The 17,488-nt window shown below is 38.5% G+C and overlaps 2 protein-coding genes across 3 annotated transcripts in view; both read left to right on the top strand.

Moving 5' to 3' along the window:
• Positions 1–1,909: 1,909 nt before the first annotated feature.
• Positions 1,910–5,603, top strand: PHOSPHO2 (phosphatase, orphan 2). 2 transcript variants are annotated; one of them, XM_019971352.2, is made up of 3 exons: positions 1,928–2,076; positions 2,457–2,591; positions 4,841–5,603. In XM_019971352.2, exon 3 carries the CDS (start codon positions 4,867–4,869, stop codon positions 5,590–5,592), a length of 726 nt encoding a protein of 241 aa, XP_019826911.1. In that variant the 5' UTR covers positions 1,928–2,076; positions 2,457–2,591; positions 4,841–4,866; the 3' UTR covers positions 5,593–5,603. The 2 variants fall into 2 exon arrangements, with proteins under 2 accessions (XP_019826901.1, XP_019826911.1); XM_019971342.2 differs by lacking the exon at positions 2,457–2,591 and having other exon boundaries at positions 1,910–2,076.
• The window catches only part of KLHL23 (kelch like family member 23), a 47,884-nt gene continuing 32,335 nt past the window's right edge, over positions 1,940–17,488 (top strand). The window contains exon 1 of the mRNA XM_019971299.2: positions 1,940–2,076. Coding sequence (XP_019826858.1) covers positions 2,040–2,076 — 37 coding nt within the window. The 5' untranslated portion in view covers positions 1,940–2,039. The remainder of the gene's footprint in view (positions 2,077–17,488) is intronic.

The raw sequence follows: 17,488 nt of genomic DNA, 5'->3' as shown, positions 1-17,488 counted from the left end.
GCAACGCCACAGGAAGTGACGGTAATCGTCCCCGAGGAACGAAGAACGCGCAGCTGTAGACTATAGGTCTGGAGAAGGGAGATTGCGCCTGCGCGGAAAGTCGAGGCCGGGTGTACGAGTGGCCCTCTTTTTCAGGCACCCGGACGAGGCAGGAGGACAGAGTACGCGGGAGCGGCGCCGAGTCTAGTATGGCTGCGGATCCCTGGCCTGGGTCAGTGAGGAGTCCTAGGGACCCGGCCGCGCTCGGCCTGGTGCTCCCATCGTCATCCTACCCCGCGGGAAACGACACCAAACTAGGTTCCAGCCCGTTTTCGGGATGTACCGGGCAGGTGTGTGGGAGAACGAGGCCTGGGCTTGACATGTGTGGCCCCCGGATCTTCTCACGGGAGTAAGGGCAAAGCCCCGCTCCATTAACTGTGGATACTCAAGAATTAATTGACAGAAAATCTATTTTTAAATACTTTGGTTTCTAAGGCATGGTCCGGGCTAGATGGGGCGTAATTGCTTTTTTTAATCGGAATGTTAAAACTTGGATTGAAATATTCATGTTAGGACCTTTAAGAAATCTTTAATCGCTCGGTAAATACAGTATACTAAATTGAATGTATTTGGAGGACTAGTCAGACCTCTAAGGATACAGAAACTGTTAAGAGTGGATACAGACTTGATTTCAAAAGATCCTTTCCTAACAAATCGAGGTACAAATGATTACAAGCTAGCTGGTTAGGACACATACACATTAGGCATCAAATTGGAGCTGCTCAATTTGGTAAGGGAGGTAAGATTTTTAGTCACTGAAGTTCTAACACATAGTTCTACTATTTTTCATCAGGTTTTCTATCAGATGATCCATCGTAATAATGCTGGTAAGTATGAAAGGATTAATAAAAATACTTGTTGACAGAAATATAGTTTTGCACATATAACATTGGTGGGTTTTTGGAAGCATAGTTTTAAAAAAGTCAGAAACTGGCAAGAGAGAGATTTTACTCTGCTTGCATGCTAAAAACTTAGCCTGCCACAGTTTTGTAGAAGATGCAGCCCCCTGGATAGGTGATGAATTACAGCAGTAGCCAGAATATCAGTAATTTTGCCCCAGTTGCCATAGGATGCATGCCTTTCAAAACTGTTCGCTCTACATAACATTTTTGAGACAACAGTCCAGAGCAAAGGGCAGTGAGTACCTTGCTTACAAGATATGCAGAACCACTAGAGACCCAAGGAGATTACCTCTCAACAAAATTCTGTGGAATTTTAACTAAATTGGTTACAAAAAGTATTGAATCTTACAAGATTTGGTGTCAGTAATTTGCCAGTTTGGCATAATGTTCAGTTATGATTTGACTTAATAGCACTTGGTTCTAACTGGTCCATGGATCTTTACAGCCAAGTGTATCTAAAATTATTTACCCCCTATGACCTCCACTCCTTTTTTTTCCCCTTTGTTGTGAAATTAAGAAGGTAGCATTTGCACTTTGAAACAGAGCTTAAATTATTCCGGGGGGTGGGGGGGGGGCAGACACCTTATTACAAAACAAGTGTAGAAACTGCAGTTGATGCTACCACTGTATACAGATATTTCTTTTTTAAAAACAAAAATGAGATTATACTGTAAAGACTCTTTTGTGACTTAATTTGAACATCTTAACCTTTTCCTACTGAAATAAATGTTCTGTTATGTGACTATCATGTGCACGTCTTATTTAAGCAGTTTCCTATTCTTGTATGTAGTTTCTAGTTTTCATTATTGGAACTTATATTCACATAATATTCCCTGTTTTGTATTTAAACTTTTTGTTTAAACAAAATTTTATTTCTCCCATTGCCAGTGGGTAATTTTCTGATGTAAAAGAAAGCATATTAGAAAACATAAATTTTAAAATGTCTTAAATACTTTTATTTTAGAATTTAAGAAGTCTTCATTCCTTTGCTCCAAACCAGAAGACTTTTCCCCCTGCATGTAGCGTAGGAGTAATGTTGGTTAGAAACTGGCTGGTGTTTAAAGCTGAAGATAGTCATGACTATTTAACCTAAGCTGTATGCTGAAGGAAGATTGTCTTGGAAATACTAAATTGGGTAAGTATTTTTTTAAAAAAAGGTTTGTGTTGAGTGGTGGGGAAGAAAACTAATAGAAAAAGATCTGAAATTAGGAAAAGTACCGTTGATAAAAATTAATAGTAGTGAAACTGAGTTAACACAGTTGGAACTTCGTTAACTTCAGGTTTATGATACATCTTACTTGGAGGTTAATATTGCAGGGATTTTAGTAACTTGTGGCTGATTAAATCTAGGCTTGAAACACTTTTCAACCCACGGTGAGTTACATTTGCAAAAATTTTTTAAATTATGTATAAATTCAGAATGTCTAAAAAGCATTTTAATTTAAAATGTGATTAGGTGCAGTTCTAATGGGATTGTCAACTGTGCTTTATTGTTATTTATTATATTGTTTCTAGGGAAAGTGAATTCTGCACTTAAATCTCTGAAAGCCAATCAGAGACCCCTGGATAGACATTTAGAGATTCAAGGATCCAGACTATCAGAATATTTTATGCCATCTAAAGGCATACACCAGGAGATACAACCTCTAGGTTAGTTATTCTCCAGATATTCTAAATTGAGAGACCAAAAATGCTTACTTGTGTATGAGTCATGAGCTCTAGTCTCAGTTTCAACTACTGGATATCTATCATTATAAACCAGAGAAAACATATAGATATGATTATGTGTGGCTCAGATGGTAAAGAATGTGCCTGCAGTGTGGGAGACCAGGGTTTGATCCCTGGGTTGGGAAGATCCCCTGGAGAAGGAAATGGCAAACCAGTCCAGTATTCTTGCCTGGAAAATCCCTTGGCCTGAGGAGCCTGGCAGGCTACAGCCCATGGGGTTGCAAAGAGTCAGACACAACTGAGCAACTTTACTTCACTCACATGTAGATAAATATCATGTTTTCTATTTTTAATTGATCTCTTCTTTTTTCTTTTTGATGAGTTTCTTCATTTTTCATTTTGAAACTTCTTACTAAAACCTCATAAAGGTTGTAAAGTAGATCAGATACAATATCATGGTTAGTGTGTACATTGAAATTAATCAGTGTTTTTATATTTAACATCTTTTCATCAAATTGGCTTACCTAGTATTTTATTTTTAAACTGATTGATAGTCTTTATTCTATTTCTTAGGCACTAGAATGTGTTACTAAAGCATGAACTTTGGAATCAGGCAAACTTGAATCCAAATTCTAGCTCTGCCATTTAACTAATACTTAACCAACTTAATACTTGAGCTCCTGTTTACATATCTTTTGGTGTGCTTAGAAGCTCAGTCACGTCTGACTCTTTGTAACCCCATCGACTGTAGCCCACCAGGCTCTTCTGTCCATGGGGATTCTCGAGGCAAGAATACTGGTGTGGGTTGCCATGCCCTCCTCCAGGAGTGGTTCTTCTCAACCCAGGAATCGAACCCAGGTCTCCCACATTGCAGGCTGATTCTTTACTGTCTTTGAGCCACCAGGGAAGCCCTTACATATCTTTAAGATGAAGATAATAATTCCTACTAAATGAGCTTCTGACAGTTAAATGAGATGATGAAATTGTGAGGTTTTTAGTCCAATGTCTTAGTCCAGATAGCTCAAAAAATATCACTCTTTAGAAAAAAATTTTTTTTTTGTTTACAGACATTAATTGCAGCTTTTCCTGAGAATTCTGTATAATTACCTTTTTTACATGATGGTATTCATTCATACCATCTATGACCAGTTTATTCTTTCCTTTTATCTTGAAATTTACAGCTAATGATCTTCATTATCTTTTAATGAAAACAGAGACTTGAGTAATTGTCATATCAAAAGCAGTGTGATTGCTCATGTATATCCAGATTATTTGGCACTCCAGAGTTAAACTATCTAGAGGAAATATAAATAAATGTGGTTTTGTTAACACATGTTATTTCTAGTCTGGGAGAATTTAATCCACTTCCAGTTCACGTAATTTGAGAATTTCACGTACAGCATCAAGCAACCATTTGATTAACATTGGCAATGATTTAAAGCTAAAAACCTTTTTAGAAAATTTATTTAAGGTTTATAAGATTTCACATTATGTTAAATGTGGTCAGAATTTTGGTTAGTTCACAGAGAATCTGTATTGTACATGACCTATTATTTAGTATGAAGATTACTGTAAATATTTTAAACTAATAAGTTTGTGATCGATAATTTAAAGACAATAAGAATGATTGGCCTACATTTTTCTTGTCTAATTTTACAACTTTTCTGAATTAAACTTTAAGGGAATAATTGTTTAATTTCTTCTCTCATTGAATTGCTCTATAGTTTAGTTCTGAGTGCTCAAAGAATCACTTCCTCAGGAACACAATAATATGAATATCCTTTTTAGATATTCTGTTTTCCATTCATTTAACATACTCAGATATAAACTTTGTTTCTTAGGAAAAAGTGCTTAAATAGTGGGTCTTAACAGTGCTTGGTCTTTTTAATTTGTTTATATTCATCCTTTGTTTTTTAGCAGATCAAGAGTTGTTAAATAGGTAACTATAGCTAGGTTGGGCTTCCTTGGTGGCTCAGATGGTAAGGAATCTGCCTGCAAAGTGAGAGACCCAGGTTCCATCCCAGGCGGGAAGATCCCCTGGAGGAGGGCATGGCTACCCACTCCAGGGTTCTTGCCTGGAGAATTCCATGGACAGAGGAGCCTGGCGGGCTACAGTCCATGAAGTTGCAAAGAGTCATACACGACTGAGTCACTAATACTCTCACACTTCATCTCATAGCTAGATACATAAAACAACATATGTTTAGGAAATAATATTTCTTCTTTTCCAGGGTAACCCAAATCTGTTTCTGGAACCATGAAAATTTTGTTGGTTTTTGACTTTGACAATACAATCATAGATGATAATAGTGACACCTGGATTGTACAATGTGCTCCAGAGAAAAAGCTTCCCCTTGAACTGAAAGATTCTTACAAAAAGGGATTTTGGACAGAATTTATGGGCAGAGTCTTTAAGTATTTGGGAGATGAAGGTGTAAGAGAAGATGAAATGAAGAGAGCAATGATATCAATGCCTTTCACTCCAGGGATGGTGGAACTGTTAAACTTTATAAGAAAGAACAAGAATAAATTTGACTGCATCATTATTTCAGATTCAAATTCAGTCTTCATAGATTGGGTTTTAGAAGCTACCAATTTTCATGATGTGTTTGATAAAGTGTTTACAAATCCAGCAGCATTTGATAGCAATGGTCATCTCACTGTGGAAAAACATCACACTCATTCTTGCACTCGGTGCCCCCAAAATCTTTGCAAAAATGTAGTTTTGGTAGAATTTGTAGGTGAGCAGTTACAACAAGGAGTGAATTATACACGAATTGTTTATATAGGTGACGGAGGAAATGATGTCTGTCCAGTAACTTTTTTAAAGAAGAACGATATTGCCATGCCACGGAAGGGATATGCTTTACAGAAAACTCTTTATAGGATGTGTCAAAACCTTGAGCCTATGGAATCTTCTGTTGTATCTTGGTCTTCAGGTGTTGAAATAATTTCTTATTTACAATTTCTAATAAAGGAATAATTAGCCAACAATTGAAATGTGTATCAGTTAAGATTAGATACAGCAGCATAAAACTCCAAATAAGGCTTTAAAAAAAGAGAAGAAGTTTTTCCTCTCACTTAAAAGAATTTCAGAATTTAGTATCTCAAAGTCTGTTTGCTCTACCAACCTCAGCACTTGGCTTCCAACTCATGATCCAAGATTGCTGTTCAAACTCCATCTGTCACATCAACATTCTGGCCAGCAAGGAGGATAGTGAGAGAGAAAGTTGCAACCTCATTTAAATTTCATTGGCCAAAACTTACAATACCTAACTACAAGGAAGGATGAAAAATGTAGCTTTTATTCAAGATGGTCATATGCCTAGGAAAAATTGGGGGAAAATGGAGTACAAAATTGAGGTAAGTGCAGCTAGTGGTTTCTACCAAAGATGGTTAATAGATAGATTGTATTCTTAAATTTATTCCCAGAGAGAATAGTCTGAGTTTCACTTAGGTATTTATTTCCAAAGCATATCTTAGCAGTTACAGATCTTAAAAATATAACCTAATTCTTAATTCACATAAGAATTCACTAGTTCCAAATCAATTCATTTTAGAGATAAGAATTCAGTATCTTGCCCCAGATCAATTTCACAATTTCCTTTTGAAATGAAATACATATGAACGTTCTTCAAATATTTTTTTTTTTAACTTTAACTTCATATATTTGGAATACAAATGAACAAGGGAAATTCACACAATTGATAAATGATAAGTAAGATGCTTTGGGTGTAGGAGATAACTGCAAATCCCACTTCTCAGAAAACTTTGAACAATGCATTTTATAAAAAGAAAAAAATTACTACAAATAAAATGATTACCAAAATGGAGAACGAACAGTTTATGTAAAGGATAAGACCTCTGAAACAAAATCACTCATGCTAAAACTGTTGCTGAACATTATAAGTTCAAATGATACTTAACTTTCTAAATCTTTGAAAGGCCAGATATTTTAAATTTAAATCATCATCACAGACTATAACTCCAGAATGCTGATTTAATCAGTATGTTATTACTGTTTGGCAGTTAAGTATTGAGTGATGCAATACATAATTTGTAGGAATATTTAGCATTTAAGAAACTTTTTTTATTTAGGGATATTAGCAAAATGTCAACTGACCTAGAAAGTTTTGTAGTACCATGTTAATTCTAGGTTCACATGTTATAGGCATAAATATTCATTATATAATAATATTAGGATTTTCTTTTCCATATGGAAAGCTCTAGAAATAAAAATGTTCAATGTACTTTTATGGGAAAAAATTGGTACTCTTATTTTTTTCCAAGTTGAGAAAGTAAACTTTGTCTTGCTTTAAATTAATAGGTTAGATTATGTTGAAACACTGTTATAAATTGGGATTTCTCTACAAGTTGAAGCCAGTAACACATGATAAATTATAGATGTTAAAAAAAAAAAAGACTTTCTTCTATAGTTGTTGTAGATCAAGTAATTTGGACCAGATCTTCTACAGATTGCATCTGGAAAGCTGATAGCTGAACAGATTTTTTAAATATCTGCTTAAAGACAAGAGAGAGCTGATGATAATAAACAATTACTAAGGAACCCCAAAAACTTAGGTAGTGAGCTGCTTTTACCTGAAAGGGCTGGGCATTCTCTGAATGGCATCTGAGATACTGAGTGGCTGTCTTGACAGTCTTAATGGGACCTGGGGCAAGAGGTATTGAAGTATGAGGACTGCACTGATAAACCCTTGCTCTTTGAATAATGATCCCAAAAGGCTGCGCATGATGTGTAACAGTGACCTGCTTGCTTCTTACTTAACAGAAGTAAGCAGGGCTTCAAAGGGTAGGCAGCTCACTTCTGAATACTCTCAATCCCTGAAATTGGCCTGAAGTTATCTACCATTTTTAGAGTTCCCAGATGCTTGGCTAAAGCAAATTTGAACTGTCTTATGAGGAAGTTACTATCCTTAGTATGGTGAGCAGTCTTATCAGGTAACCCCCCATAATCTCTGTAAGCTGGTCTTGGCTCTGTGTGTGTGGAGAAGGTCTATCACCTTCTAATCAATGCATTACCACAAAGATGATGGGATATATTATTAATGTGTCTATCATTGTATCAGATTCTTACGCTGATCTTCTTAAGAAACTCTCTCCCTTGGTGATTTTGAAGAAGCAAGCTGCCATGTTGTGAACTGGCCTTCCGAGAGGGCCACGTGGCAAACAACTGAGGGTGGCCTCTAGCTAATAACAAGAAGTAGGTCCTGGGTCCAAAAGTCTGCAGAGAACTGAGTACTGCAACCATGTGAGTCTGAATAGTGGAACCTTAGCTGAGATCACAGCTCAGGCTAACAGCTTGATTTAGCCTTGTAAGAAAGACCCTGAAACAGGCCCTTTTGAGCTATGCCTGGACTCCTGATCTACAGAATATTGTTCAGTTGCTAAGTTGTGTCTGACTCTTTGTGACCCCATGGACCACAGCATGCCAGACTTCCCTGTCCACCATCTCCCAGAGTTTGCTTAGGCTTGTGTCCATTGAGTTGATGATGCCATCCAAACATCTTATCCTCTGTCATCCCCATCTCCTGCCTTTGATTTTTCCCAGCATCAGGGTCTTTTCCAATGAGTCAGCTCTTCACATCAGGTGGCGAAAGTATTGGAGCTTCAACTTCAGCATCAGTCCTTCCAATGAATATGCAGGGTTAATTTCCTTTAGGATTGACAGGTTTGATCCCCTTGCTGTCCGAGGGACTCTCAAGAGTCTTCTCTAGCACTACAATTCAAAAGCATCAACTCTTTAGTGCTCAGCCTTCTTTATGGTCTGACTCTCACATCAATACATGACTGTTGTCTTTGCTTTTTAATACACTGTCTAGGTTTGTCATAGCCTTCCTTTCAAGGAGCAGGCATCTTTTAATTTTGTGGCTGCATTCACCATCTGCAGTGACTTTGGAGTCCAAGAAAATAAAATCTGTCACTGCTGCTTTTTCCCCTTCTGTTTGCTGTGAAATGATGGGATTAGGTGCCATGATCTTAGTTTTTTGAATGTTTAAGCCAGCTTTTTCACTCTTCTTTCACCATCATCAAGAGGCTCTCTAGTTCCTCTTCACTTTCTGCCATTAGAGTGGTATCATCTGCATATCTGAGGTTATTGATATTTCTCCTGGCAATTTTGATTGCAGCTTGTGACTTACCCAGCCTGGCATTTTGCATGATGTACTCTGCATATGAGTTCAATAAACAGGGTGACAATATACAGCCCAATTTTGAATCAATCAAATTGTCAGGTTGTTCCATGTAACGTTCTGTTGCTTCTTGACCTACATACAGGTTTCTCAGGAGATGGAAGGTAATCTGGTATTCCCATCTCTGATAATTTGCCACAGTTTGTTGTGATCCACACAGTCAAAGGCTTTAGTGTAGTCAATGAAGCAGAAATAGATGTTTATCTGGAATTCCCTTGCTTTCTCTATGATCCAACGAATGTTGGCAGTTTGGCCTCTGGTACCTTTGCCTTTTCTAAACCCAACTTGTACATCTGGAATTTTTCAGTTCACATACTCCCGAAACCTAGCTTGAAGGATTTTCAGCATAAACGTGCTAGCATGTGAAATGAGTGCACTTATCCAGTAGTTGGAACATTCTTTGGCACTGCCCTTCTTTGGAAATGGAATGAAAACTGACCTTCCAGTCCTGTGGCCACTGCTGAGTTTTCCAAATTTTCTGACATATTGAGTGCAGCACTTTAACAGCATCATCTTTTAGGATTTGAAATAGCTTAACTAGAATTCCATCGCCTCCGCTAGCTTTGTTTGTAGTAAGACCCGCATGGTTTCACACTCTAGGATGTCTCATTCCCTAGGTGAGTGACCATACCTTTGTGTTTATCCCGGTCATTATAGAACATATGAGATAATGTACATTGTTTGAATATGCTAAGTTTGTGGTAATACTGTTTGTAGCAATGCCAAATTAATGCAGTAGGTTGCAAAATCTAAACAGTTTTCTAAGTATATTGTAGGGCACATGGTAAAAAGTAGCCACTACTACTACTACTACTACTAAGTTGTTTTAGTCGTCTCTGACTCTGTGCGACCCCATAGACGGCAGCCCACCAGGCTCCCCCGTCCCTGGGATTCTCCAGGCAAGAACACTGGAGTGGGTTGCCATTTCCTTCTCCGATGCATGGAAGTGAAAAGTGAAAGTGAAGTCGCTCAGTCGGGTCTGACTCTTAGCGACCCCATGGACTGCAGCCTACCAGACTCCTCCATCCATGGGATTTTCCAGGCAAGAGTACTGGAGTGGGGTGCCATTGCCTTCTCCAAAAAGTAGCCACACCAATAGATAAAAATGAACACCAGCAGAGGCTTTTACTTAAACGTATCTGCATGAGCTTCAGGAATTGGAGTTTTCAGACACTAATCTTATGAGAATTTTGGCACAGCTGAAAATTACATAATTTGGAAATACTAGAACTAAAATTACCATGACTAAAATTAGAATCTTGGTGGATGGATTTGATAATAGAACAGGCATAGCTCAAGAGAGAACTAGTGAATAAACACAAGTTAGAAAATACACGAATACGGTAGAGAAAGACAAAACAATGAAAATGCAGAAGAGAAATTAAGAGGTAGAAGATATAGCAAGATCTAACATAGGAAATTGGTGTCTTGGGAAGAAAGAAGAAAATGAAACAAGCAGTATATTTGAAGATAATGACTGAGAACCTTATAAAGCTGATGAAAGACATCAAACCACACGTTCAAGAGTTCTTATGAACCCCAAACAGGAAAATGAAAACCACATGAAATCACATCCTTTTAAAACTACCAATAATCTATGATGGAAAAAGCATAAAGCAACTAGAGGGGGGAAAAAGATGACTTTGAAAGGAGTAATTTATAACAGCTGATATTTTCTTTTTTTCCTTAAATGTTTGATAAAGTAGAAGAGTGAAGACATCTAGACCTGGAGTTCTCTTTATTGGAAGATTTTTAACTACTCGTTCAATTTCCTTAATTGTTTGTAGATTCAGGTTGTATAGTATTTCTTGAGTAAGCTTTGGCAGTGTGTGACAGTGTTTGTTATCTTTTGCTGAATAGTAAATTACCTCAGAATTTGACAGGTTACAACTCAGCATTAGTTATCTCACAGTTTCTTTGGCACAGGGGCACTTAACTGGGTTATTCTGGCTCAGGATCTCAGGTCAGGATGTCCCCTCCAGCTCTAGTCATATGAAAGCTTGACTAGAGCTGAAGGATCTGCTTGCAAGGTGGCTGGCTTACACAGTTTTTGGCAGGAAGCCTCAGTTTCTCACTGATTGTTTTTAGGAATCTCAACTTTTTGCTGACTGTTGGCAGAAGGTCTCAATTTCCAACCACGTGGGTGTCTTCAAAGTGTTGCTTGAATGTCCTAAAGGCATAGTTTCCTGCCATGTGACCAATCCAAGAAAGAGGGCAAAGAGGAAACCACAGTGCCTTTGTGACGTAGTCTCAGAAATCAAACGTCATCAATTCCACCATGTTTTATTTGTTAAACCAGTACAAAGTCAGGCCCACAGTCAAAGGGAGGGGAATTAAACTCTACTTTTGAGGGAGGAGTTGAAGGGTGTTGGATATGCTTTTAAGCCAGTAAAGTGTCTCTCAAGGACTTTGTCCGTTTCATGTGAAATTTATGGGCATAAAGTTTTTCGTAATACTGCCCTATCAGTCCTTTAATTTTGCAGTGAACACATGGATACCTGCTGTCTAGATTTTACATTAACATTTTACTCTGCTTATTTTATCACATTCCTGTCCATTCCTCTATCTAGCCATCTTTTTAATGTTTTTCTTCTTCCTCTTTTAACATAAGCATTTTTTGTCCCCTTTCCTTTGTTTCCCAGTGTAAAAAAACTGTGTGCTTCTCTGGCTTCAATTGGAACTTAGATCTTTTCCAGCTCTGTGTGACCTCTGGGAATAACCTAATTTGTGATGGTCTTGGGATCATTCTTTGCCAGACTTACAGTGTTTCACCCTACGCATGTGTGTCTTAGTCACACCATAGAGTCAAGGGGACAGTTCCTCCTACACATTTCTGAAACTCTTTCTCCATTTAGCTCCTTCCTGTCTGGTACTCTGTCCTACAAATTGCAGCCAGTTCAACCTCCCCAAACTTACCTCCAACTCCTCGACTCAGTGAAACTACTGTGGTCTGCTTGGGATTCCCCTTGCCTGCACCTCAGGCTGGAAAATGTCTCCAGGCAGAAATGCAGGCAATTATAGGACTTACCTCATTTGTTTTCTCTTCTCTTATGGATCACATTCCTGTGCTGCCTGTTGTTCAGTGCCTGGAAACTCCTATTTCATATATTTTGTCAAGTTTTCTTACTGTTTATAGTGGGGTGGTTAGACCAGTCCCAGTTCCTCCAGAAACAGAAATTGTAGTATCTCATTTTTAATTCCTAATTTAACGTGATTAAAAGCTCTGCTCTAGGTTAGACCAATTTGAAATCTAGCCCTGGATTGGGCTAATCCTGGCCTCCAAACATCTCAATTTTCTTATCCTTTATGTGGAGATGATAATGGTACCTGCCACCCCTAAGATTGTTGTAAAGATATACTGAATTGGACATGCTAGTAGCTTATTATGGCTGCTCTTAACAAAGTAACACAACCTGGGTAGCTTAAAACACTCACAGTTCCAGAGGCTAAAAACGCAGACAGTTTCACTGGGCTGAAACTGGGTGTCAGCAGGGCAACCCTCCATTGAAGACTTGAGGGGAGAATCTGTTGTTTCTTCCAGCTTCTAGTGGCTGCCTGCTCTCTTTGGCTGTGGCTGCATCATCTTCCCAGTCTTTACCTTCATGACCACATTGCTGTCTCCTCTTCTGTCTATGTCAAGTCTCCCTCTGCCCTGTTCTTATAAGGACACTTTTAATTGCATTCAGAGCCTAACTAGATAATCCAGGACAATCTCCCCAAGTCAGAATCCTTAACTTCCATCTCTAAAGACCCATTTTCCTTACTGTTCACTCGCTCGGTCGTGTCCAACTCTTTGCGACCATTTGTGGGTTCCAGGGAACATTTATGGGCTCCAGGGAACATTTATGGGTTCCAGGGATTAGGACTTGATATCTTTTGGTGGCCATTATTCAGCCTATTACGGGTAATAAAGCATTTTGCACACAATCAATCAGTGCTAATAGTCAATATATTTAGCAACTACTACAGCACAGGAACCAGCTAATAAAAACAGAAGTGCCAAACAAGAATGGATGCTGGCCACAACCATAACAGTGTCTGGATCTGAATAGAAGTGTTGCACTTGTCATTTATGCCAGCACCTCACACACGTAGTATATACTCAATGTTAGTTCACTGAGGTCCAACTTTATTAAGTTAGTTCTATTTCCTATTTTTTAAATGTCTGGACATGTCCTTTGCTCATTTATGTATAAGATCTGTGTTCTGCTTATCTGTTTTTCTGAGCACTTTGTATATGGAAGATACTAATATTGTTATATCTGTGATAAATATTGTTTGTATTATATTAATATTGTGTTCATCTTTTCTAAACTTGTTTTATTATTTCTAGATAATTTGTTCTTAATCTTTATTTAAAAATATAAACGTCTAAATTTAGTATGTGCCTTATTATCCATTAGATTATGTTAGATTTAATGAAACAAATATATTGATACACACTAATTAGGATTTTTTAAAGGTAGTATTCTTGTTCTCTAAAAATTTTCCTTTGAAAGCAAAAGAATCTCTGTTTCCCTCAAAGCTAAGCAGATTTTCCATGGCCAATTTTATTATACTAAACTGTGAGCTTATAGAGATGCTAGAATTAAAAATAGAAATTAAGAAAGACTATTAATATCATAATAGGATTGGGCAGAGAAGTAGAGGAACTTCCTGTTCTTCAAAGGAGACTCTAGGATAGCCGTGGTAGGCAGAATTCTAAAATGGTCCCTGAGATGTCCCATGCCCTGGTGTACATGCTAAACATAATCCTTAGTACTGTGAATTTGATGTATTTTACCACTATGATTAGGTTATGGTTTATGGCAAATTGACTTTAAAGTAGAATGTCTGGGTTGGACCTGACCTAAACACACGAGCCCTTTAAAAGCAGAGAGTTTTCCTGGCTGGTAGCGGAAAAGGAAGTCAGTGATTCAAACCACAAGAAAGATTCAACATGCCCTGGCTGGTTTAAAGATGGAAGAAGGCATATAATGAGGAATGTGGACAGCCTGTAGAGCTGAGAGCAGCCTCTGGCTGACAGCCAACAAAGAAACAGGGACTACAATCCTACAATAAACTGCAAGGAAATGAATTCTGCCACCAGTCATGCGAGTCTGGAAGAGGACTGTGAGCCCCAGATGAGAAACACAGCCCAGGCTGGCACCTTGATTTCAGCCTGCTGAGACCCTGAGCTGAGAACCCAGCCACACTGCCCAGATTTTTGACCTACAGATACTTGTGACAATGTTTTTGTGTTGTTTTAAACTGCTAAATTTGTCTTAATTTGTTACATAGCAGTAAAAACTAACACAATAGCTAATCTCAAGGAAAAGTCTGATTTTCATACACATAGCTCTTTTGTAATTATGTGTTTGGCAATTTAAACTATAAAGTAACAAATTACTTTTTATTCTTCTGACCAGACACTGAACATCATTGTGACCTATGGAGAGATGCTCCTAAAAATGTCTCTGCCTTTGAGAGTTTAACAGGGACTTAATTTTTCCTGCTAATGTGTTTTCTAATTTTTTATAATGTGACTTTACTTCTTTAAAAAGAAAAATAAATTTAAAGAAATCAAGACCTCCTGAGACAGAGCACACCCTATAACCCTAAGCTGTTCACACAGGACTGGCTGCACGTAATTTGTGAGACCCAGAACACAGTGAAAATATGAAACCTCTTGTTCAAAGATTATTACGGATTCCAAGACAGCAAAGCATTAAACCAAGAGTGGGATCCTACTGACTGCACAGGTCACACATGCAGCCAAATCTGTGCCCAGACCTTCTCCAGCAACTTCCAGATAAAAACTTTGCCAAGCACTGCTTACTACTGTCCAGACGCCCCAGTGCTGCTTCACTGCTTGGGTGACATTTGCAAAGTAATTGCTTATAATGTCACTATACACCAGATCCTTTCAGAATTTTCCCCAAATGTGTTTGTATATATGTATGTGTGTGTGTGTCTATTATATATGTGTATATATATATGTGCTCTTTGATATAGATGGATTATTCTTATAATTGTCATATTGCTTTTATCACTTAAAATTATAGCCTAAGTATTTACCTGTATTAATATTCTTTAAGGTTAAAATTTTTAATTTAAATGTACATTTTTGCACTTTAAATGGAATGAAGAGATTAAAAAAGAAAGAATGGTAAAGAGGAAGGAAGAAAAGAAAAGAGGGAGGGAGGGAAGTTGGGAGGAAGGAAAACAGGAAAGATCCTTGTCCTTTAAGGAATCCATATAATAAAAGAACAGTATTGAAGTCTGACATGGTTACTGTATTAGGAAGGTATAAGCTACAAGCTATTAGGAAAGTATACGCTATAAACTACTGTATTAGGAAAGTATATAACAGGGCTTCCCTATTAGCTCAGTTGGTAAAGAATCTGCCTGCAATGCAGGAGACCCCCATTTGATTCCTGAGTGGGAAAGATCCACTGGAGAAGTGATAGGCTACCCACTCCAGTATTCTTGGGCTTCCCATGTGGCTCAGCTGGTAAAGAATCTGCCTGCAATACGGGAGACCTGGGTTGGGAAGATCCCCTGGAGAAGGAAAAGGCTACCTACTCCAGTGTTCTGGCCTGGAGAATTCCATGGAGTGTATAGTCCATGGAGTCACAGAGTCTGACATGACTGAATGACTTTCACTTCACTTCAAGCTACATATGTAATTTAAGTATAAACTTATTTTATTTTCAACTATCTTTTAAAATAGGAATATTGCTCCAATATTTTTATATAAGAAAACAAGCTTGGTAAGGTCACAGAACCAAGTAATAAAAGAATTCTTCAAAACTAGGTGATGTTGAAACAAGAAACATGAACACTAGTCCCAGTTCTAACTGGTAAATAGCTCTGTGATTTTGCTGAATTATTTTGCTTCTCTGGAATTCATTTTACTTTCTGTAAAATGACTAGACTGAGCAAATTTTATCCCTAACTGCCTTCCAGTTCTAAAATTCTGTAATTCTAATGTCATTATGAATCTAAGTGTTCTCTAGTGTTGGCTACAGGGAGCTATCTTCTGTCTATGGTGTGCTGCAGTCCATGGGATTGCAGAGTCAGACACGACTGAACTAACTAGCTATCCTCTAAAGTTAAGTCACCCTATTTTTAAGGCCTTTAGAAGGAGGTTTTCCTTTTACTGCAAAACCATTTTGGGATCAATCTTGCTTTTAATTTTTTAGCATATTAATAGGTCACAGGTTTGAACTCTTCATGTTGCTTAGTTTTCTTGTCTTTGAGCTAAATAACTATGACTTCTTTATCTGATTATCAGAAAGCAGTTTTTATTTTCATGACTCTTCTCTGACCTACTCAAAATCCTCTCTGACCTTTAAGACTGTCCTTGAACTGGACACAGGACTGTATTCAGGATCAAGTCACTGGTTATCTCATTTTGCTCTTACAAGCACTGTCTTTCTTCTCTTTTCCTTTTTTCCTCAGTGTGTATTAGAACAATGCTTTGCTGGGGATCATGTTAAAATACAAATTGTTTTCAATAGTTCTGGGGTGGGACTTGAGCTTCTGCTTTTCTGACACACTCATAGACGAAATACTTCTTAATACTTGGTTGCCACTTGACTGCCTAAGGTGCTGAATCTAGCGGCACTTCCTATAAAGACAATAAAACCCAGAAAGCAGTCTCGACTGGCTTATAGGCCAAGTCCAGGTGCCATAGAAATAACCTGAAAATCAGTTTAGTTCCTACAGGTGAGTCCAACCTGTCTCTCTAAATGAGCAGCCAAAATGTGGTTATGCTCAGGCTTACCTGCCACAGAATAGCCTACCATAGCTCATATGAACTTGATCATCGAAGAAAAGCTCCTAGACAGAAATTAACTGCTAGAGTGGGAACTGGTACGGGCTTTCTCCACTTTGGCACTGTATAGACTTTCGGGGCTGGATGATTTCTTTCTGGGGGCCGGCGGGGAGTATGTGTTTCTTGTACATTGTAGAATAGCAGCATTCCCGACCTCTACTCACTAGATGCCACTAGCACTCCTCCTGCCAAGTTAGGGTTTCCCTCATAATTCAGTTGGTAAAGAATCCGCCTGCAATGCAGGAGACCACCCTGGTTTGATTCCTGGGTCAGGAAGATCCACTGGAGAAGGGATAGGCTACCTACTCCAGCATTCTTGGGCTTCACTTGTGGCTCAGCTGGTAAAGAAGCCACTGCAATGTGGGAGACCTGGGTTCAATCCTTGGTTTGGGAAGATCTCCTGGAGAAGGGAAAAGTTACCCACTCCAGTATTCTGGCCTGGAGAATTACATGGACTGTGTAGTCCATGGGGTCACAAAGAGTCAGACACTACTGAGCAACTTTCATTTTTGGGCTTCCATGACAGCTCAATTGGTAAAGAATCTGCCTACAATCCAGGAGATCCCAGTTTGATTTCTGGGTTGGGAAGACCTGGTGGAAAAGGGATAGGCTACTCACTCCAGTATTCTTGGGCTTCCCTTGTGGCTCAGCTGGTAAAGAATCCACCTGCAATGTGGGAGACCTGGGTTTGATCCCTGGGTTGGAAAGATCCCCTGGAGAAGGGAACAGCTCCAGTATTCTGGCCTGGAGAATTCCATGGACTGTATTGTATAGTCCATGGAGTCACCGAGAGTTGGACATGACTGAGCGACTTTCACTTCACTGGCAAGTTGTGACAACCAAAAGCATCC

This window comes from Bos indicus, chromosome 2 (assembly GCF_029378745.1).
Source record: "Bos indicus isolate NIAB-ARS_2022 breed Sahiwal x Tharparkar chromosome 2, NIAB-ARS_B.indTharparkar_mat_pri_1.0, whole genome shotgun sequence".
In the NCBI taxonomy this organism is placed as follows: Eukaryota; Metazoa; Chordata; class Mammalia; order Artiodactyla; family Bovidae; genus Bos; species Bos indicus.
This window is presented reverse-complemented; position numbering and strand designations above follow the sequence as displayed.

What these genes read in the sequence shown, in the direction of transcription:
- PHOSPHO2 (XM_019971342.2), top strand. Translation starts at nt 4,867, where the DNA reads ATGAAAATTTTGTTGGTTTTTGACTTTGACAATACAATCATAGATGAT.